Source organism: Podarcis vaucheri (assembly GCF_965113315.1).
Source record: "Podarcis vaucheri genome assembly, chromosome: 1".
NCBI classification, from domain to species: Eukaryota; Metazoa; Chordata; class Lepidosauria; order Squamata; family Lacertidae; genus Podarcis; species Podarcis vaucheri.
The window spans coordinates 81,106,191-81,129,200 of record NC_138759.1 but is presented as its reverse complement, the minus strand read 5'-3'; the positions used below and the strand labels follow the sequence as shown (position 1 = coordinate 81,129,200).

Here is a 23,010-nt window from a genome sequence, read left to right as displayed (position 1 = left end):
GCCAAATACTAATGAACTGTAAGGAGCAGCCAGCATTGTTCCATGGGAGATTAATTCATTGTTTGTCCGATGAGATATCTGTTGCCATCGATTTTGCAAGAGCACTACATAGTGTCAACCTACTGATCTGTTTATTCCTCAGAATGCTTGCATAGCGCAGAACAAAGGCTGGCAAATTAGGTAACATTGCACTTTTAACTGGAGCAATTTTCATTGGTTTGTGTACTGGCTTTCACCTTTCACAAAGCCATTCGTCTGTTAGATTGGTTAGTCAATTAATTTATCAATTAAGTTAAACTAGCACACTTTAATGGAGCTGATTTGGCCATGCTGAAGTCACTTCATGCATCTGGTATAATCTAGAACAGGGGTCTGCAACCTGCGGCTCCGGAGCCGCATGTGGCTCTTTTACACCTTTCCCGCGGCTCCGGGGCAGATACTAGCGAGGGGAGGAGGCACATTGTGCGCTCCAACACTCCCCACTGTGGCGGACGCTGTACTGGCTGTGACGTCGCATGGGGGCGGTGCGTGCGTTAGTCACGCACCGTCCCGACGTCACCTTCCCGCCCGCCCGCTACATTGTAAGGGGCATGTACGCTGGTCACTGTTTTGAAGGGGAGTGAAGAACACACACACACAAAAAGGTAACTTGTTAATTTAACATTTATTTCTATGAGGAGGAGTAATTCTGACGGGTCAAACAAAGAAATAATTTAAAAAGTGACCAAAAAATTATTTTTATAATGACAAGTTTTGCGGCTCCCAGTTGTTTTTTCTTCGGAAACGGGTCCAAGTGGCTCTTTTTGTCTTAAAGGTCGCAGACCCCTGATCTAGAACATAGATGTTTGAATCTAAGGGCTGGTTCACAAAGACCAGCATCACTGAATAAACACATCAGACTGAACTTTTAACAATGCCGGTTATGCAATGCTTATCAATTTACAGTAGTCAGATCATATGTTGCCAATCAAGTGCATAGAAATAGGTGATGTTCTTGCATGTGTGAATCAGCCCTTACTCCTGCTGTTCAAATGTTTAAAGATCTCAGAGGCAAATAATAAAACAATGCACATGCAAATGGAATCACCTGCTGTCATGGAGGCTGCAGAAGATCTCTATGACTCTCATTCAATTCAACAGTAGTTCGAGAGAAGTATGACTTCTGGTTAAAATGCTGAGGATTGTGCTCCACCCTTAAAGCCCATGGGAGAAAGAATACAATGTTTTCCAGCTACAAGCAACTATAGCTTGACAGGTTTTTAAAATTCAGAGTCCGAGACTAAGCAGTGCTAGGAGTACACTCTTGGCATGATTTTATTTTTATTTTATTTTATTGTACAACAGCTTTGCTGGGTGTCTTAGAACTCTTTCTTCTGTCTGATTTATTTTCTCAGCATGCCATGAATTCATTCTGGCTGCAAACAGAAAACATGTTTTAACGACTCAGTTCAGCGATGCTATATAAATGAAAAGAAGCCTGTTTCTGTTGGGGTAAGCGGGGGGCATATGGAACTGAAATCCTTACTGGGAGGAAAGACTGGCAGCAATCTATTGCCCTAGCACACATCTAGTTGGGGTTCAAGAAGCTAATGCTTAGTTACTGAATGCTAAGAAAATAATGGGCTTTGAGCTATACAGACCAAAGCCCAAAAGCTAAGAAAATACTGCCCATTGTTAATTTCATAAAAGACAGTGGTAGTGGGCATTACTAATTATTTCCACGTATATAGTGTTCAGGGTGTTTTAGGTAACATTATCTCAGCCGTCCTGATAATAGTTTTGTTAGGTAGACCAGTATCCTCCCATGGTACTGGTGGGCATCTGAGACTAAGAGAGAGTAAAGACTGTAATCCAATGCACACGTATTGGGGAGTAAATCCCATTTAAATCACTGGGATTTGCTTCAGAGTAAGCATGGATAGGGTTGGGCTGTAACTGGCTTAAAGCCTCCTGGTTAAGTAGGAATGGAGAAGAATTTTGGAAATGGGGTTGTGTAATTAACTCGGACAGGAATTCCATGAATCATCCCAAGCCAAGCTGTCCTCATACTTTTAAAGATGGCCTCCATTTGTGATTACCTAATGCCAGCCCTCTCGTCTACCAGCTTTTCTCTTCTCCTTCATCCCATCTTTCCTACATTTCCAAACAGGAGGGCTGGTGACTAGAGAAAGAAACCCCCCTGAGCTTTTTCAGGGAATTCTCCAAAAAGGCTCACAGAAGACTCAGAAACAGTTTAATTAAGATGAAGATGTTTTGCCCAACACTGCATCTCAGCTACTGTCTACATTAAAAGAGAATTAAAAGGGGTTGGAGAGGCAGAGCTGAGCTCCAGTTTGACTGGATAATCAAACAGGGATAACTCTGCCTCATCCTAAAACCTTTAATGAACTGTATCACACACACACCCCCCACCCCCACCATTTGCTTAATATTGTCCTGTTTCTGGTTTTGTTAATGGCCTTTAAAAAGCATGCCTAGTGGCTACTAACAGAGCAGAACGGCATAAACCGCAAGAGAATGCTCTCTTAAGAATCACACACAGTCTAATATCATTGACCTTAGCGACTTAGAAGAAGGCCAGAACATTTAGATAATTAGAAGTCAAAATGAATGAGGGTACAGCTTAATTAAGAGTTATTCTGACATAGGGGATCTCACAAGAAAATCTGGCTAATCAGGAACTGCAAATAATCATAGTTCAGGTTGGGAGAAACTGCTGCATTAGAATAATTACAAAGATTTATGAGATACATGCTGTGCTGCAATAACAGATAATGGCATTAATAAGATATTTCATTATACCTCCTGTACATCATTTACCGTAATTACATGGTGACAGTTTGTCTCGAGGAACTCCCCCCGGCCACTGCATCTTAAAAGCTAGTAATAATAAAATCAATCTCTGTCCTGAAAAAAGCATTATTGACTAGGATTTGGAATAGTATTATGACTACTGGTGCATCACGGTTCTAGCCTGAATACAATTTCTTTGACTCATCTGCTTTGTGACAAGTGGTTCTCTCCCTATCTACAGGATAGATATCTATCTACAGGCCTTTGGGGGGGGGGATGTATAGAACCACTTTGTTGAGGATCATGGTTTCTGAGGCGAGTCCCTATTTCAGGAATTTTTACTGTTTGGAACAGACATAATTTTCTTGTTACTTTTCTGTAGACCTCAGAAACTTTCCATGTTAGTTTCTGCAAACAAACAAACAAACAAACCACCTTTGATAATTATTCAATCAGGTTAAATTTAATCATACAAAATAGATGTGACCTTATTCGGAGACATAAAGCCAGCTCCATGCCTGGAGCCAAGACATTGCTGCAAATCATTTACCACTTTCCACTTCTTAGACCTCACCTCCCAGCTCCCTCCAAATCATATTTCTCACTTTACCCACCCCCTTCCCCAAATAACCTGGATTTGCCATTTTATTTATGGTATGAGTCAGCCTCTAAGATGGGGTTTGGAAATATGCAGTTCACAGACACATGGCTTATTTGTACAGCACCAGCCTCTTGGTAGAATCCTATTTCTTTCTAAGCAACAGGAAATATAAAATGAAAAAAAAACAATTAAACCATGATGGTGATATGTCTGGATACAGTTTTCAAGCTGCTCCCCCCCCCCCCAAATCTGAAGATTTTTATGCATGTCCCATTATTTTGAGAGCTACTATTAATTTTTCTAAGATGCATTTATTTGCTTATTGATTGATTGCTGTAAATTTATAAGCTGACCCTTGGCATAATGCTTCTAGGCTGACAAACATTTAAAATTATAAAAACACACGTAAAGACCAGGCACAAAGCAAATCAATAAAGCTGCAGCCACCACCAGCCAATAATGTAAAATCCATCAGATCCCATTAGACACAACTAAAAGCAAACTACACAACATGCTGGAATGCTGGGGGAGAAGAAGGCATTTGTTTGGCATTCAAAGAATATCAAACACCCCATCAACACCATACATTTAAACTCGTATTATAACATTCTAACTAGTCATGGCTTCCCCCAAGGAATTTGCCACCCCCACAGCATGCTCTCCAAATCCCCAATCCTTCAGAGCAGATTTGGGAGAAGGAACACAGAAGAGAAGTTCTGTTGCACAAACAGAAACCTTTGCATTAAACTACCTCTCCAGTTGCATACGGTCCATGATATATTAACTCCATCTTGTTTTCAGCAAGTTGTTTTGTCCCATGTGAACCAATCTTCTATTACCACTAATTTTTAAGCATAATAAGATAGTAGTTTAAAAACCAGTAATCCAATCCCGCCATGGCATTTAGAAATGAACAAAGCTTTTTCAGTCAGTCTTGGTTCTCCATTCCAAATTCCCCAAATGGTTTTCTGCCACCACTCTAAAATTATTCAGTCAGGCCTCTACAATCATGTCTATTCATACAGAGAAACAATATTTTTTGGTATACATCCATATTGGTCAAAACAATCCCCCCCCACACACCATGATAATGGAAGATTTGCCCAATTATCTTTCATAGCACTTCCTAGTAATTTCTGGTGTTTATCACAAGAGCTGAGTCATCAGCATAATATTGCATATTCAAGCCTTGTTTTCTGTAAGTTGGGGTGGGCAACGTTATGGCTCCGTGGGCCAGATCCTTATCAGGATCAGTCTTGTGGGCCAAATGTAACAGGTGGGTGGGAAGGCCTGACATCATGTGCAAGGTGCTTTGAAGTCCCTAAGCTGGTACTTCAAAGCACCTTGTAAGGCTAAATGCAAACTCCTTGGTAACAGCATACCCTCACAGTCTTCGCTTCTTCGCCCCACAGAAATGCCCTTTCATTTGACCTTTTTAAAGTATTTATATTAAATTTTATCCCTATAACCCAAATAACAAAATAGAACTTCATGACATAAAAACCAAACCAAGGATGTCATGAGGTGTTACATTAATAAGAAAAAATAATAATTAAGAACCACCTTGAATTGAGCATAAAGTCAGTTCAAGCACTTGAGTACTGGCTCTGTCTCCAGCAATCCACCCGCTCTTAGGACAAAACCTCTACTCCAAACCATCGCCAGTTGGCACTACAATAGTCTTGCCTTGAGGTTATGAATCCATGAGTGATGGTCGCTATATCTGAACATGAAAGAAAAATATGTCAGCACTGCTGGGGATTTTTCTCTTTGTAGATAAGAAACTGGAGTTGGTAACCTGATAGATTGCATGCAAGTTTCACATACCGAAGAGATGAGGTTACATATTTGCTCAAACCTGTAAATTAAGATCTGCAGTGATATACAGCTGCTTTGAGTTGTTCCCAGTGACAGTACAAGGAAAACAGCTGGGAAGTATGTAAACTACAAGTGGTTCGAAAATGACTTGCAAGTTGTTTGGGGTCATCGTTATTTATAATACTCAAAATATAACCAGTCTTCATATTGCGTTTGGGAAAACAATCAGCTGATGGAATACAAGGAAATAACAGTTATATGAATGTGTTAGACAAAATGTTAATAAAAATGCCTCAATAGCCACAGCTACCTCACTGGGAGTAGAATTCAGGACTCTCTTGTCTTCTCTGTTTTTCTGGTTCTGAAAATGAGCAGGATAAATGTATGAGTTCTCATCGGCTGCCTTTGTTGTAACCTCTTGGGGCTAGCAAGGATATTTCCCACTCCTACAAATGCTGGTGGGATTCTTCCCCCTTTTATTGGCAGCATCAGAACAAGCTCCACATGGGGATAGGACGGGGCCAGTGTGTGTTATAGATGGAAGAATACCTGATATAAGGCATTATAAAGCATTATGTGCTAGAATACAGGCAACGACCAATTTACACGGGTTCAATATGTGTGTGGCCATGGACGTGCACATTGTGGCGACCCAGAAGTGGCTGGGAAATGGGGGACAATGGGCTTATGCGTGCTCTGCTGTCGCATGTGATGACCTGGAGACTGAAGAGGCCAGTCCCCTGTGTTACTGGAGGAATCACAAATCTGGATACATTCCCTGATTGGAAAGAGGGAAGTCCAGAGCAGTGACTATCTCATTGACACAACGGACAGCCCTCACAGGGGTGGTCAAAAGCAGATCATCGATTTTCTCAGCAAAGGTGTGCGAATGCTCCAATCAGCCCTGATGAAGCAGATTTACCTCCTGCAGCAGATACTGACTGGATGGTGGCAAGACCAGAATGGTAAAGCATGCAGAGATGCCACCGGCAACCTCCCTTGTGGGTAGACACGTTGCGCTCCCAGGAGATGTTAATGATGCAGTTTAAGCCAGTGTGTTGTCAGGGTCAGAGTGCTGCACTAAGGGCAGGGAGCTCCAGCTTCAAATTCCCACTCCCCCATGAAGATCACTTGGGCCAGTCAGCATCTCTCACCACAACCTAGCTAACAGGGTTGTTATGAGGAAAAAGTGGAGGAGGTGGGGACTATGTACACCACTCTGGGGTCATTGGAAAAAGTCATAAAGAAACACGTTTTCACAATGCACAGAGATGAGGAACCTGTGGCGCTTCAGTTGTTGCTGGACTACAAATCCATTCATCTCTTACCATTGACCATGCTAGCTGGTGCTGATGGGGAGCTGGAGTCCAACAACATCGGGAGGGCCACAGCATCCCCACCCCTGTATGACTAGTTCCCTCTTGGTATACAATCTGAAAATGACTATACTTGCCCCACCAATTCTGACATTCTCTGCTCTAACCCTCCTCTAACTCTACTGCCTCCATAGAATTGTACAGGCTATGATGTCAGCAAAGGAAGCAATTGTCTGAATTCTAAACCCAGGGTTTTTAGTCCATTTGTGTGTGCGCATGGCACATCCTTGGCTGCCAGAATCTGAAGATGAATTGAACTCTGCTTTGGCTTCCTGCTGCCTTTTAGGGGGATAGTAAAAAACAAACGTGTGCACATTATTAAACACCCGATGGAATATGTGCAAAGTCAGAGAGGGGTGTGTGTGTGTATGTGGAGCAAGAGGAGAAAAATGTTGCAGTCAGTTTCTGGAGCAAGGTTGCTAAAAGAAATAAGCAGTGCTGCTTTGTAAACAGAATCCATGTTGCACCGTTACAGCCATGCTGTGCTTCATAACCTTACATGGAAAAAGAAAGGCTGCATTACAGAAAAGAAAAGAAAAAAAACCCCTTGGAGGTAGAATTATGAAACTCTGGGAGTCAGTTTCATTTCTAAATGTCATGCTGTTGTGGTTCTCAGCCCAGTCTGTTCAGTGTCTGCTCTATTCACACTGTCCTTTGTATGGCAAAAGGATCCGCTGTCCACAAGAAATGTAATACCCCCCCCTATGTATTGGAATGATTGGAGGGCACCTGAAATGTTTAGATAAATCCTAAGGTTGCCTAAACAAGAGTGCTGCTTGAATAGGGTCACAGAGAAGGGAGGAATGCAAGCTCAATGCAGATAACTGGGATCAAAAGTAAAATAAATAAATAAATTCAGGAACCCTGGGAGGCAGTCTCTTGGATACCAGTGGCACAAAAGGGATCTTTGTAGGAGGGAGTCCTTTTCAGTTACAATAGACCAGGCTACAATCTTTTTGTTTAAAAAACAGAGACTGGCAGCTCAATTTACAACGTGTTTAAGATGGAGTCTTGAAGGCTGCAATCCCAAGTGAAGCAAAACTCTTGCTAAAGACTCACTTCTGAGTTAATGTGCCTAGGGTTGGTATCACATGTCTTGTGCCTCACTTGCCCAAGATCTGAATGCCTGCCCCCAGCTTGACACATCACTCCTCAGAAAATAACAAAGTCCCTGATTTTATTTATAATGGCCTGTAGAGGTACTGCAGCTTAAGGAACCAGACCGGGAAAGGTGAAAGATTGTGGGCAGTCGGGGAAATGGCACGAGTTGGGAAGAAAGTGTGATGAACATTCATTTGTAATGTTTTCGAATCTGGAGTTCTAGAGAGCAGGGCTGGGGAGCCTTTTGGGCACAGCATTAATCTAATATTGGCCAGCTGGCTACAAATAAAAATGTACCTGTGATTTCTTTCATAGGCACACTCTCTCCAACAAAGAATTTGCTGAGAGGCTACATATATGGTGTGTGCCAGGTGGTGCCTGGCTGAGGGATGATTTATTAAGGAAGTAGAAGTTGGCACTTCCTGCTCACAGGTTCTTCTCCTGAAGTGTGATGCCTTATGCAAGGCTGGGGGGGAATCTGTTGCCTTCCAGATGTTGCTAGGCCATAAAACTCCCATAATCCCTGAGCACTGACCATGTTGACCAGAGCAGGTGGGAGTTGGAGTCCAGCAAATATCTGGAGCGTCAGAGATTTCCCACCCTGCTTTAAAAAATGGCACTACTGGATTGAACCAAGACAAGCTTAAGACAACAAAATGCAAGATCGAAATGTGGCTGATGGGCTTTGTTTAACTTGGTGGTTCACAAATTGTGCAAGTTTGCCCCTAAATGTATTTAGGAACTCACAGATCTGATCACTGGTGAAATCTCTGTTGTGCTCCTTATGGGTATGCAGAAGCACGAAACAGGCTTGCAACTCACATCACCAGGGGAAAAACCACCCAAATCAGTCTTGCCGGTTCTTTTACAAATCCTCAGTGGAGAAAATATGTTCAGACTTTGGATGCAAATTTATTGTAGTCCCCTTTCTCTTTCTTTTCTTTCTTTTTTTAAAAAAAATATTAAGTATTTTCTTGTTTTACCTGATCCAAAACACCCACCCACCTCACACACACACGAAAACAAAGATCACCACAGCCAATCACAAGCAAACAATCACACCCTAGGCCAGGGGTCTGCAACCCGCGGCTCTGGAGCCGCATGTGGCTCTTTTACACCTTTGCCGCGGCTCGGGGGTGGATACTAGCAAGGGGAGGAGGCGCATTGTGCGCCCCGACACTCCCCACTGTGGTGGGCACTGTACTGGCTGTGACGTCGCATGGGGGCAGTGCGTGCGTTAGTCACGCACCATCCCGACGTCACCTTCCCGCCCACTGTCAGATCGGAGGGCAGCGGCGCGCATGCAGGTCTATATTTGTTTTAAATGTCGCAATGGTTTTGCGGCTCCCAGTTTTTTTTCTTCGGAAAAGGGTCAAAGTGGCTGTTTTTGTCTTAAAGGTTGCAGACCCCTGCCCTAGGCCAACCCCAACCTCTCACCACCAAAGGAACACAAGTGAACAACACAAGCAACGCTGACACCAAATTCTACATACATTAAACATAATAGAAACACCGCCACCCGACCCCACCCCCATCCATCTTCCCTCTCTCCACCCCCCATTCTCTTTCTTAGGAAGTTCTGTTGGAAACAGACTGCTGGAAACATTTATTCAGGTTCTACTTGGGGGAAAAGCCTTGCATTTCCTCCCTAGGCTTTGTGATTTATCTCCTGCATTTCAAGGCAAATTTGCATAACACTCACTGAACTCCCATCTTCAGAGCTGCTGGTTTCCCTCTAGGTCCAAGGAAGGCAAAGCAGCATTTGATGTTTTCTTCTTCACAAGTTGGGAGGATCAGCAGTATTGGACTGAGGGGGTAAGCTCTCTGAACTAATTTTAAATTCATCAGTCAGCAAGAAGCAAGCTTGTTCTGTTTCAGCCTACCAGGGCTCAGCCTATAGGATGCAGGGGAAGTTTTGAGTTACCTTAAATCTTAGTCAAGTAAGGACACTTTGGATGATACTGCTGATATATGCAGCACTTTCCATCTCTTCCAGGTAAAGATGTCAAATTCTCCTCCAGCAAACCACCTGCAAATAAAAGCAGAAATTTGACATCTGAAGTTTTCCTGCATCTGCATGCTGGAACAGCTTCACCTGATTTAATTTCTGTTTGTCATATAGCCATTAAAGGAACAAGAGTCCAACAAAGGGGAAAGCTTCACAGGTTCTGTTTGAAAGACCATTTTGCCATTTGCTGGCCATGGGAAATCTGGCAACATACAACTTCTAACCTATGGTCTTCTGGTCAGCCCACGTACTGTCACATACAGGGCTCAGGTTTGGGCATTCGACTGCAAACTCTCAATACTGATGTTAGTTATGGCATTCCAGATGCTAAATCCTGGATCTGGCTGTGCAAATGCACCATTGCCTAGAAGTTAGCATAGTTTTGGGTGTCTCCTAGGGAAAGGTAGCATCCATCAGTGGTAGAATGTTTGCTGTGGGATGCCCTCCTAAGAGAGGTTTGCCTGGTTGCCAATTTTTACTCTCTTTTTTTGGCACCAGGTGAACTCTCTCTCCAGCTCTCGCTTTAATTATCCTAGGCTTTCAAGACGTGCTTCCAGGGCTAATGGAATGTGTGTGAGTGACCATGGGAAAAAGGCTGTTTGTTGGACACAACACATACCTGAGGAACATGTATCTGGGAAAGAGAAATGTGCAAACCTTTACAATGGGTGTTTCCAAGACTCTCAGAAGAAAGCCAACAATATGGATTCCAGAGCCCAGTCTGCACTTTTTTGCATTCAGATTCTCTCAAACCTCCTATCATTCTTCTGCCTCTGCCTATCTGCCAATTTAGGATAACAATTCATACATCTGATGGCATGCTTACACACCACAGGGATCATCAACTTTTTCAGACCCCTGGACACATTTGCAAATGGGAAAAACTGTACTGGGCGCTGCACACACAGCAGGACCTATTATATTAGCTACAATAAAATTCTTCAAGCCTAATCAAAGTGAGGAGGAGGGAATGCTGAAGGCATCACGGAAAGCCTCTGTGGGCACTTGTGCGCCCATGGGCCCCGCACACGAACCAGTCTCTAAAGGCCACAATACTCTTTTATTGCTTTGGCTGCAACTGAACTACCACCACCCCCCTATGGAAACCATTCAGTCAAATAAGCAAGACCGAGGCGCGCTGGCAGCTGCTGCTGCTGCCCAGAGATGGGCTGTGAGAGCAGAGCAGCTCCCTTCGCCGATGATGATGATGATGATGTCACGGCCGGAGTCCTTCCTCAGCTGCCCTGGAGGGAGCAGGAGAGATCCGGCCGGCAGCCCCTCCGTTTCCTCCTGCCCGGGGCGGGAGTGTGGCCAGGGCCTCTGGGGCTCTCTGAGGCTTGCGGCTCGTCTGCGGGTTCAACCTCGTGGTCTTGCTGGGACCGCAGGGACTTCCCCCCCCTCCCTCTCTCGCACTTGGCGCTTGTGCGACCCCGGGAGGAGCGAGCGGCGGCGCACCCCGGCCCCCTCCTGGGCGGAGCTCGCCGCTGCGCTCTTGCGAGAGCCGCCGCCGGGACTGCTGCGCGCTCGCCCGGGCAGTGGCGCGGCGGAGCTGGAGCCGACGAGGCGCGCGGAGATCGCGGCGGCTGATCCGCGGAGATCGCGCCAGCTTCGCCATGAGCTTCCCTCGGCCCTTGCGCCGATCCGTCAGCCTGAGCTCTGCGCGGACCCTGAGGCTCGTGGTGCTGGGACAGGGCGCCGTGGGCAAAACAGGTACCGTCCCGTCCACTCCCGTGGGTGCGGGTGTCCTTAAGCACGGGGGCAGGGGGGACGTTTCGCCACTCGAGCGCCGATCCTTCCCTCTCGGGGTGGGTAACCCGCCGTCCCTTCCTTCTCCACGTGGAGGGCCGGCCGGCAGCGCTCTCTTTCCAATCCGTAGAAATCGTCCCCTGCAGGCTGCGCTCCCGCCATTAGCGCCAAGAAGAAACTTTCCGGCTCGGCTAAGATCTTCTTCCTGGGTCCCGGACCTACAAAAGGCGCTGGCTCTGAGACAAGCCCTCCTTTCCCCCCAAAACACCTTAAAAATAGTCTCCTTAACAACCCCCAAGCTGAGCCGCAAAAAGCAGGGAGGGTCCCGCTGCCGCTACTCTAGAAGTTAAACTCCCCGCTTGCAAACCGAATTTGCTGCCGGAAAAGAGGGTCCCTTGTCAGTGTATCTCTCTCCCCCCCCCTCCCAGTCCGCTACCCTTCCTCATTTACGAAGACTTCTAACGCCTCGGCGGGGCAGCCCCACCCGTTACACAGACGTGGGGGTTCCGCGGACGTTTCCCCGCAAAGTGTGCCCCCTTGAACCCCTGGGGACCTCCCCGAGCCAGTCGGGGAGAGAGAGTAGAAGACATGGCCTCTCGCCCTTCTTCCCACTTTCCCCTGCTCCGAGTCTCACCTCGGTACCTGGTGAAGGACCACCTGGAGGGCACTGGGTTGGCAAAGGCTGATTTGGAGGGTTGCAGGCTCTCCATGCCTCAGATAGACTCCCCAGGCGTCCGTTGATGTATATGTTAAACTTGCAAAGCAAAATCCCCTACTCAACATCTGTTTTGACAGCCAAGGAGTAATTGGTTTGTTTCCAGTAATCCCAAGGACTGCCACTGCGCTGCTCACCTCATCCAGCCATCTTTACCAAGCTCCCAGTGACAGGGAAACCTCAGATAGCCCACCAGAAATTGGCTAGTAGTGGGCTACAGTTTGGCATAGTGTGCATATTGCCCTGCATTTCTTGCATTAATTACTTTTGTCATTTAATCCCAGTCATCCTCAGGGGAGTGCAGGGCGGTGGTGCAGCTGTGTTGTTTTAGACTCCGGACTTAATGGTTTCATGTACCACAACCTCTTTAGACAATGATATGCATTACTTCAAAATGTGACAAGCCAGTGTTGCTACATTCAGGGTGGGAGGCTTCTGCTCATTGTGCTGAGTGGGGTCCTGGACGTCTGTCTGTCTCAAAGCCATGCCTTGATAGCACCCTTGGTTCAGGGAAGCATATATGCTGTGTCTTCCTAAACAACAACCCTGTTGGGTAGGATGGCCCAAACATCATGTGCTTCATGATGAGACAGGGATTGGGCAAAGTCAGACACTCTAATCTGCTGCGCTGCCCTGGTTCTCCATGAAGTTAGGCTGAGAGACTTATGGCATGCTTAAGACCACCCGTTGAGTTTTATAACCAAGGAGGGAATTGAAATGGGACATTCTGACTTCACTTAATTGTTCTCAGAGTACTTCCTACAAAATGTGCCCCCACCCCTTGTTGACATCGAGAAAGTTGTAAAATGATGTGTGAAAGAAGTAGAGGAAAACGCCTCTTTCAGCTTCTTTCATATGTTCAAACATGGGAGGAGATCAAAAGGAAGGGCATTTACACAAAGCAGCTTTTTCATCCAGGAGATCAAACGGCTCAGGATCACAATATCGCAATACTGTCCCTCTGTGTTCACCATCTGAGGCTCTTCTTCGTGTGCCTCCTCCATGTGAAGGTGGCAACATGAAAACAGGCCTTTTCTGTAGTGGCTCCCCATTTGTGTAATGCTCTATTTTAGGTGCCAGGTGAAAATATTTCTCTTCAACCAGGCCTTTGGCTGATTAATATTCTACAGACTTTTAAATGTGTCTGTGGGAAGCATGGGTTATTGTTTATTGTTTTTGTTTTAACTATTCACTTGTGTTTTTACCTTGTATTTTATTCTGTGAACTGCCTTGAGATCTTGTGATGAAAGGGTGGTATATAAATTTAATAAATAAATAAAATAAATAAAAATCAAGATCCTTTTCAGGTTGAAAGGACATTGAAATCCCACCCCCTCTGTCACACACATGTGATTCGCCGCTAGATGGTTGTTTCAACAGACCCATATAGGCGTGTTACACATTTCCCTGCGCAGTGGGATGTTCTGGCGTGTAATTTCTTTGGATAAAAGAGCACTGGAGACATATGATGCCTTTGCAATATATGCTTTATTTACAAATGTACAACTAGAGTATAGTTGAAAGCAAGCAGACTCCTGAAAACAAGCAGCAGATTCCCAGAGGCGTAGCCGATTCTCAGAGATCTGTGCACTTCCAGTTTTTCAGATAACTAGGAAAAGCTACATATGACTTCAGTGCTTTCATTTTGGAGGAAAAAGAAACTGCAATGCCTCCATCCTGAGCATTCTCTTAGTTTAGATGAAGACCCTGTACTTGTGTTCTCCTGGAAACTGCTCCCCCCTGACTGCTTTTTGTCGCTGGATGTGGGCAAATAGCTGCCACATAGGTGATGGGATCTGGATCAGGAGCACCTCTTTAGATAAGGATTCCCAGCTGCTATAACTCCAAAATAACAGCAGCTAGGGTAAGCAAGCTTATGTTAAACTACTAATATCCTATGTAGTTTGGCCCTAACTCTAGCTAGAAACTCTCAGTGGCTCTTTCCCTCTTCATTCTTTTGTGCCTGTCCATTGTTGGCATCCAGTCAGAATCCATAAACTGGCTGGTTCCTGTTCAGGAAAATGACCCACAAGCAATTGGGGGAAAAAGTCTTCTTCCTGAGTACTCATGCACAGGGATCAATCCAGCCAAACCCACAATACCCCTCCCCTATCAAGAGATGAGTTAAATGCTTGTGACTGCCAGCGTTGCTCAGTAAAAGACAACATAGCATGTTAACAAGAACAAAGAAAATGCAAGACGATACATGACATCATCAATACATGTTTGGTTTGTTTCCTCTGGACTAAAACAAATGAACTCTCACCATTCAAATCACCAGTGTTGGCAAAAGGGCAATGTCTAATCCTTGAAGAAGGCTCTTGCCCTGGGCATGCCAGTTTATATCCTATTTAATTTCATGTTCATTAGGATGTCCTCAGCCACAGCCCCTCTCCTAGTCCTCCATCACTTGGGTGAGTTTCTAAGATGAACAGAGCTAACATAACATGACGATGCAGAGAATCTCTCTATACTGTTTTCCTAGAACTTCATTCCAAAAAGAAGTATCTGTGTCACCGAAGGCTTTGTCATTAACATTTGCTATTTTGTAGCAGGTTTGCATTTTTCCTAGGCACCCACTAACCCCCTCCACTGTATACTATGTATGAAATCAAAACACTTATTTCTGAAAATGCCACCCCACAGTTTCCCCTGGTGCGTATAGTATTTCTCTTCATCCAGAGGCTGCACAAGAGGACTCAGCTTCTGTTGCTTTTCATGCTGATTGGCAAAGGATCCAGACACAATGGATGTGTGTGTTGCACAGTTTGATTGCAACATAGCTGATTTCTGTTTCACAAATAGCTGGCACGGGGGGGAATTGTGGGGGCTGAGTCAGCTCGGGAGCATGGTGAAGTTACTTGAGCACTCAAAGTATTATTAAAATGATACATATATTGTTATTCTGAGATTCCCATTGTGGACATTTGTTGCGGGCTAAAAAGTGAGGTTCAAGTACAGGTTGACTCTTTAATCTTTAACAGGGCCTTTTCTCTCCCCAACTGCTACCTCAGAGGAGTCACTTACAATGGCAGGCTTAGATTTCCACCAGTTGCCAAAGCAATGATGTTAAATTAAGCAGCCCTATAGGAATGTGCCCACACCAAAGGGTGGAATTCATCTAGCGAGTCCCATCAGCGCAAGACCTGTGTGATGGGGCTTCTCCTTCAGTGCCTACTCACTGCAATGCCCTGTGAAATTGGCTGTGGGTGTTGGTAGCCAAATTAGATTTGGCTAATCCTAGAGGGGCCCCAAAAGCAACTTTAGTCCGCACTGCTTAAAACATTTGGGTCTAGCAGTGGTATTTGAGTGGCATGACTCAAATTGATTATATATATAGTCAGTTGTAAAGGTGTGGTGATCTGTCGTGGAACAACCCCAGATGTTGAAGAAGATAGCAGGGGTTAGCCAGACCTTGTTGCTGGTTGTGAAGGGGCCCCCATGACAGTTCAAGTTTCAGGACCCCCAAATGTGGGTCTGCCACTGCCTGCCTCCTCAGCTTTATTTGTTTTGCTACCCCCTTGGTTTCCTGGCCTACAGTGTCTAGGTCTCCAAAGCCCCCCGAAAAGTTCATTCTTTCCCTTCCTAACAGCAAGTAGCCCCTTGTGTTCCTCGTCCTGTGTGAAGATTTGATCAGCTGAAAGGACCTTTCACATCTGTCCTAAGGATGACCCAGTTTGCCAACATTTTATTGTTGACAACTCTCCCCATCCTTGAGCAACAGATAACCCCTGAGTGTGGCACAGAAGATACAGGCATCATGAAGTTTTAAACTAGTATATCTAAGATTTCCTGTTGAAATTGAGAAAACATGCTGAGGCTGAAAATACAACCAGGTTTGCAGTGTTAGGTTTCAAAGAGTGCTCCTTTACAATTAATTTCCCTTGCTTCAAGAAGGAAGGAAACTTCACAATTCACTGCAGATGCAATGTGGTTTCCCTAATCATAGCCAATGCAGGTTTCAGTGCTTCAGCTGAAGATGCCCTAATAAAATTGTCCACTTCCCCATAGAGTGCCAGAAGTTGAATAGCAGGTTACTTTCTTTGATGTAAATGAAAATGTGCCACTTTAATTTGGAACTTTCAGAGGGGTGGTCATGTTAGTCTGTTGCAACAGAAATGACTTCTGGCAACCTGGAGATCAACATATTCGTTATGGCTTAAGATTTTGCGGATTAGAGTCAATTTCATCAGATGCAATCCTCAGTGGATAGGTGCTTATACATTGGTGTAAAGGGTGCGGGGGGCAAGAGCAGGTGTTGGAATCAAATAACAATGCAACGCAAAATCTGTTGTCTGTGACAGTTACTTGGAGCATACATGTATGTAAAATAAGTACGCTGAGCCCACACAGCAACAGTAATTGTTGGTTTTAATTAAGAATGCTTGAAAAAAAGTTGAACAATTAAAGTTAACCTTTTTGGTGGTGTAATTTTTTATTACATTTTTCAAACATTTTCACAATAGTAAAGGTAAAGGGACCCCTGACCATTAGGTCCAGTCGTGGCCGACTCTGGGGTTGCGGCACTCATCTCGCTTTATTGGCCGAGGGACCCGGCATACAGCTTCCGAGTCATGTGGCCAGCATGACTAAGCCGCTTCTGGCAAACCAGAGCAGCATATGGAAACGCCGTTTACCTTCCCGCCTGAGTGGTACCTATTTATCTACTTGCACTTTGACGTGCTTTTGAACTGCCAGGTTGGCAGGAGCAGGGACCGAGCAATGGGAGCTCACCCCGTTGCGGGGATTCGAACCGCCAACCTTCTGATCGGCAAGTCCTAGGCTCTGTGATTTAGACCACAGTGCCACCCACGTCCCGTGGTGAATAATCTTCATCAAATAGTTACATGGTTTCATAAACCCTTCTGTAGGGTTTATACTCACACCTTTTCAACTGCATTTTATCCTTATCAATTAAAGTTAACATTTTAGCTGAGCTCTGTATTTTGATATCAGTATATAAATATGGGAAGAAGGCTCATTTTAATCAGTCAGCCAGTTATTTGATTTGTATGCCTGTTAAAACTATGCTCAAAGCAACTTAGGACATTTGAAGGATTACATAATTACAAACAACAAAACAAAAATAAAACGTCAAAAAGTAAACAAACAAACTGAACAATTTCTACGTAAATCATAAGCAGATATCAAGTAAAGATACAAAAAATCAATAACAGCAACAACCCCCCCTACTTACAACCCCCCCTTCAGTGGCCTCAGCTTTTGTAGCTGGAGTCAGTCAGGGCCCCGCCCTCCCAGTCCACATGGAAAATGCCAGCAAGGCAGGGAGCAGATCTTTCTGGACTCACAGCCAATATGGGTTTCAGTAATGGGAGTGATCAGTCATTTTATTTAAAAAAGCAATCCAAACAGATAATTTGGCAACAGCAACATGCGCTGCTCACCACTAAGGGAGGCAGTCCATAGCACTGGTGTATTTATTCACCTTTGCAAATCCCCATTTTACATATACACAAGTGTTGAAGCATGTCTCCCTAGGAGCTGCAGTCGTCGAACTTCTAAACTAGGAGAGTCGAAAGGAATTTCACAGAATGAAGCTAGACATTGCATTGCTCAAATAAGCCATATTGAACGTCATAAAGTCCTGAATCAGCAAGGGGTTCCTCGTGGGTAGAGCCACTGTGTGTATTCTCACCCCCTGCCCAGCTGCTTGCTTGCAGCATTGAACAGACTCATCTGTATAAAAGTTCTCACTATTGAGTAATTGCAAGTGAGATCTTTCAAAAAAATAAATAGCAGATGGCAAGTGCAGTTGCTACTATTGTCACCTGAACACGTGGCTCATTCAATTACTTCCCCCAAAGAATCCCAAGAATGGTAGTTTGTTAACGGTACTTGGAATTGTATGAAGGGGAAACGACAGTTCCAAGATTCTCCGGGGGCAGGCCTTGTGCTTTAGATGTGCATTGGATTCACTTTAAATGTATGGGGTAGATCTGCAGATACTTTAGTCAAGGGGGAAATCTAGAATGTTTGCAAGATTAAAAAAATTAAAAAGTAGAAAATCCCAAAGAATTTAGTAAGTGGGGAAGTGTGGTTGATCTGGACATTCCCACCAGTCAATTTTAGCAGTGTAAAGCAGTTACTCTTTATGACTTCAACCCAGGAATGGGGAACGTATTGATTCCAACTCCCACTTGCCCCTTGGCATGGGCGTAGCCAGGATTTTTGTTGGGGAGGGCAGAACTAATGTGATTGGTCAAGTTAGGTATTTCTACTGTTTTACTTGATCTAGGGGGCAGCTGCCCCTCCGCCCCCACCCCCTCCTCGCTATGCCCATGCCCCTTGGGGATCATTACTGAACCATAGGTGGATCCATAAGGTGGATCACAACATCTGCAGCACTACCATACAAATACATGCCCCTCCCCCAATAATAATCAAGAAGTGGTTTCCAAAATGCATGTTTGGACTAAAGGTGAAGGTCTGAAAAGGTGTTTGACTGATGATCTTGCCCAATATGATCTACTGTGTTTGGCCAGGGCCTCAGCTAGAGATCCTTCTTTGCCTTGCCATCACAGATAAATTTAACTGAGATGCCAAGGATTGAGTGTAGGACCTTCTGCATGCAAAGCACGTACTCTTTCACTCAGCTACGCCCCTGTCCTAACATTTGTTTGAGTTGTAGCTTGTAGTGGCAGAGAGAGAGAAATTTCTAAAACCAGTACTGGTTGTGGCAATTTACACTTAGACAAGCTGTCTAGAAATGTGGAATAAGCCTTTCTCATGGCTGGAGCATAGAATTGGATTGTCTAGGAGCCGTGTGGAGAGTGCGAGTCTCTGCTCATACCTTATTTTACTGAGATGGAGGCCTGATTCATCTGGTCATTTATGATGTAGGAAAGAGGTGCAATGCAATCCCCCCCCCATCACTTTTGCACGATGAACATTTACAGAAACTCCAGGATAAATGCAACCTGTCTGTTTTGTAATTGCAAGCCACCTGGAGACCTTGTTTACAGACAAGATCAAGGGATATAAATTTCAAGCAAAAATAAAGACTAGATTAGGAACTGTAAATCTAAAGCTGTCAGAGTAACTCAAGTGGAAAAGGATTTGCTCTTACTTCAAAATCTCGACCCAATTACAACTTTCCCACTTAAAAACTTTTTTCTCAATCTCATTGCTTAAACTACAGGCAGAACTGAGGTTCTCTCTATATGAATTTCACCACCATGCAGGATGCTTTGATCTGTGGAGCGGAGACATCAGTCGGATCAGCTGTTCCGTATAAAAATGCTAGTGTAGGGGTGGGTAACCTTTTTGGCTCCACAAGGGAAATTTGATAGGAGTGCAGGGCTACCCAGTTGTCAGTTAAATGGCATCACTGCATTATCTAGCCCAGGCTTCCTCAACCTCGGCCATCCAGATGTTTTTTGGCCTACAACTCCCATGATCCCTAGCTAGCAGGACCAGTGGTCAGGGATGATGGGAATTGTAGTCTCAAAACATCTGGAGGGCTGAAGCTGAGGAAGGTTTGCTCTAGCTGAAAAGGTTTAGTCATACATAAAGACTGGACTTGTAAGTAGCTTTTAAATGGCATGTTATCTTGTAACAAATTTCTTTCTAACAGTTTTTAATAACTATTACAGTGGTACCTCGGGTTAAGTACTTAATTCGTTCCGGAGGTCTGTACTTAACCGGAAACTGTTCTTAACCTGAAGCACCACTTTAGCTAATGGGGCCTCCTGCTGCTGCACGATTTCTGTTCTCATCCTGAAGCAAAGTTCTTAACCCGAGGTAATATTTCTGGGTTAGCGGAGTCTGTAACCTGAAGCGTATGTAACCTGAAGCGTATTTAACCTGAGGTACCACTGTACTGCATTTGACTCCTAGTAAAAATATGCTTTCAGTCTTCAAAGCTGTTTTCTAAAGACACACTGCCATGTGTGGGTGGGGGCAGGGTGGGGCAAATTTTGCAAGGACTAGTGTGTGGGTAACTTCAGTGTGCTCACTGGGCCTCTTCCATTTCTGCCACCTGAGGCAGCTGCTTCACCCTGCCTCATGGGTGGGCCTGCCTTGGCCCTACCTGTCTTGGCAAGCCAGTTTCAAGGAGCCCTGCCTTTGAATCTTCTCCATTAGTTCCAGAAGCAGGACTTATTTTGCTGCAGAAACCCTCTCTCACTCGGCACTTTCCCCAGAATCATTGGGTTTGCTTAACCGTGTGCATAAGAGTCTGACATGACCAGACCTTTGTTTGGAGAAGTACAAGGATGGGGTGCAGGTGGGGAGGGTGAGCAGAAGAAGCTCCAAGTTGCAACTTGGCAACCCTAAGGGCACTAGTTTGATCTAACCACAAGGATCTCTTTCAACAGGCTTTCGTTTATTATGAGGCTCTTGGTAATAGGATATAACTTAGATAGTTGGATTTATTATATTTTAAGGTGTGTTTTTTTCACCCGCCTGGAGCTCTTGAGAGTAGGATGAAGGGAACAGAAGTAAGTCACCAAAGCTAATCTACTCTGTAAAGGCTCCTTGGTTTATAAAGGCACCCCAGCTTGATCTGCCTCTAAAACCATTAAGTGTTTGGTTTATCCACCAGCGCCCACATCACGCTTTCTTTAAATGTTACCTGCAGCAAATTCTGCTCATGTTCAAGATGAATAGTTGGGCCTGGTCTCTGTGTCAACCTCCGCCTCTCTGGCCTTGACTCCTTCCTTGTAATAGGGCCTTCTGTTGTTGTGTGTTTTCCCCCCTTGACATTTTTAATCTGTTTAATTGGGTTCTTAATATAGACCCATGCATTTTAGCTTTGGGAGTCTGCCCAGTTCCTGCTATCGAAGCAGGCACTTCACAGAACTCTAGATTGATTTGTTCCACTGTCTTCCCCTTTGCCAGTGAAATCCTTAAAAGATGCAAGTAATTACAGGCTGCTGCATTCTGTTGCTTTACTCACCTGTAATATGGCACTCCATGGGTTGTCATTTCATAGCTATTTCTAGAAATTGCTTTCGAACTAAGCCTGACCCTCCTCACCCTGATGTTTTCCTTTGAGTCCTCTTTTTGCTCTGCCATACCGTCAAGACTGAATATATACCTTTCTATAGGGCAGAATATTGTGGTGATGCAATTGTGGGGAATGAGGGGTTTAGGGGCTCCTCTTTATCTAGTTTCCACCACCAGGTGAATATCTGCATCCTCCCTTGCTTCCAAATTGACTTCTTAGAGCACACAGCTTGCCATTGGGGCTGTCTCTTGATCCAGAACTTCCCCCAGGGCCCAGCCTTACCATTAGGCAGAGTGAAGCAGCTGCCTCAGGCAGCTGTCATGAAAGCGCAGCAAATGTATTCAATTTCTTGCAATGTCACATTGTGTTCGATATTTTTATTCACCGCGTAGTTTATTTGCAAGTTTTTAATGTATGTTTTATTGTTAGTCTCCATGGGCCTTCCCGTTGGAGGGCAAAACAGAGTAAGCATAAATAAATTACTTTTCTTGCAAATGCTAAAAACAAATACCAAGTTTGGGCTGTCTGGTTTCAAGGGGTGTTCTTGTTGCTGCTGCATGAATCATATTTTTCACTTATAACTTTGGAATTTGTGAGGAGAAACATAAATTTAAAATCTCTGTTCAAATGTTACCCATGAAATCCCACTTCTACCACTAAAGCCGGGGGGGGGGGAGCATATTACCTTCAGTAAGCACATAAAGTGAGAAGGGCAGAAACACAATTGATGATACATGACTGGCCATTCTTGGTGGTGGGTCAGTTCTTTAGGGCAGTGGGTCCCAAACTTTCCACCTCCCCAAGGACCACTTGAAAATTTCAGAGGGGCTTTATGGACCACTTAATAACATTTCTGTCTGTTGTAGCAATCATAATGTGCTTTGCTGTTTGGTTTTCATTTTCCTTTGATTGCTTCGTTTACTTCTTATACATTGCATTTCCATAGAATTCAAATTTTAAAACAATAAAATACGAGAAATAAAAGGAGCTCAGAGAAGCTCCCCTGGCCGGGAAGGCACTGCCTGCAGCCTCCTTATGCCAGCAGACTGCCTGAGCAGATGCTTAACTATTAGTCACTTTAGCTGCCACTCTGATGGGCATGTCCTGGACCTTGTTTAGTGGTCAACCAATCTGCTGCTTGATAGACTCCAGGTTGCTCCTGGGTCCTAGTGCCCATCCTGTCACTGTTTATGTGTGCAAAGTCTACCAAGTGCTCTGTAGCATCTTGAATTGATCCAAATCTGCCCATCCTGTCGCTGAGGCACCTGCCTCACCTTGGCTCATTTTACCATGTATTTTTGTATATATTAGAAATTAAATGTTTAGAAAATGAAAAACCCAGTGCTTTAAGTCAGCACTGTCTGATTTCAGTCAGTGCCCACTGTGCCACATCACTCTGTTTAAAATGGCAGCTTGCAGACTCAGCTGCCTGATGCTGATTGGACTGCTACCACTGGCTACTAGAGCTTCTGCCAGAGCCCAGCCTTACAGGTGAAGGCTTATTAGAGGGCACGTCACCAAGATCCCCTCAAACCCAAAGTCCTGAAGGGAAAGCTCCTGCAGGTATTCCTGGGCAAGGCAAGATGTTTGTTCCTGCCCATTGGCTCCCCATACCTGTAGCTGCTTCATAGATGAGTGCAATCACAGATACAGATTTATGTCTCATTCTTAATAAGAAATCTTGCTTAAGCCAACATCTATTACGGCTTTTTTTAAAACAAACAAACAAACCCAGTGATATGTGTGAATTGGTAACGGTGATGCATGCCCCTTGCTGCCCTGATTTTTAATGTATCTTTTCACATGATGTCTTAGCACCAATTTCTCTGGTAATGAATTCGTGACTGCACATTTCTTATCTGTGGAGAGGATCATGTTAAATAT

At 44.6% G+C, this 23,010-nt stretch overlaps 1 protein-coding gene and 1 long non-coding RNA gene across 2 annotated transcripts in view; one reads left to right on the top strand and one right to left on the bottom strand.

Annotated features, from left to right (window-relative positions):
* Positions 1 to 1,319: 1,319 nt before the first annotated feature.
* On the bottom strand, positions 1,320 to 15,414 carry LOC309535766. Its single transcript, XR_014221398.1, has 4 exons — positions 12,078 to 15,414; positions 9,614 to 9,718; positions 4,146 to 5,573; positions 1,320 to 3,546 (listed from the first exon to the last, which is right to left on the bottom strand). It is a non-coding gene; the product is annotated as an uncharacterized lncRNA (long non-coding RNA).
* LOC309535751 (ras-related and estrogen-regulated growth inhibitor-like) overlaps positions 11,184 to 23,010 on the top strand; it is a 26,265-nt gene continuing 14,438 nt past the window's right edge. The window contains exon 1 of the mRNA XM_082229137.1: positions 11,184 to 11,407. Coding sequence (XP_082085263.1) covers positions 11,311 to 11,407 — 97 coding nt within the window. The 5' untranslated portion in view covers positions 11,184 to 11,310. The remainder of the gene's footprint in view (positions 11,408 to 23,010) is intronic.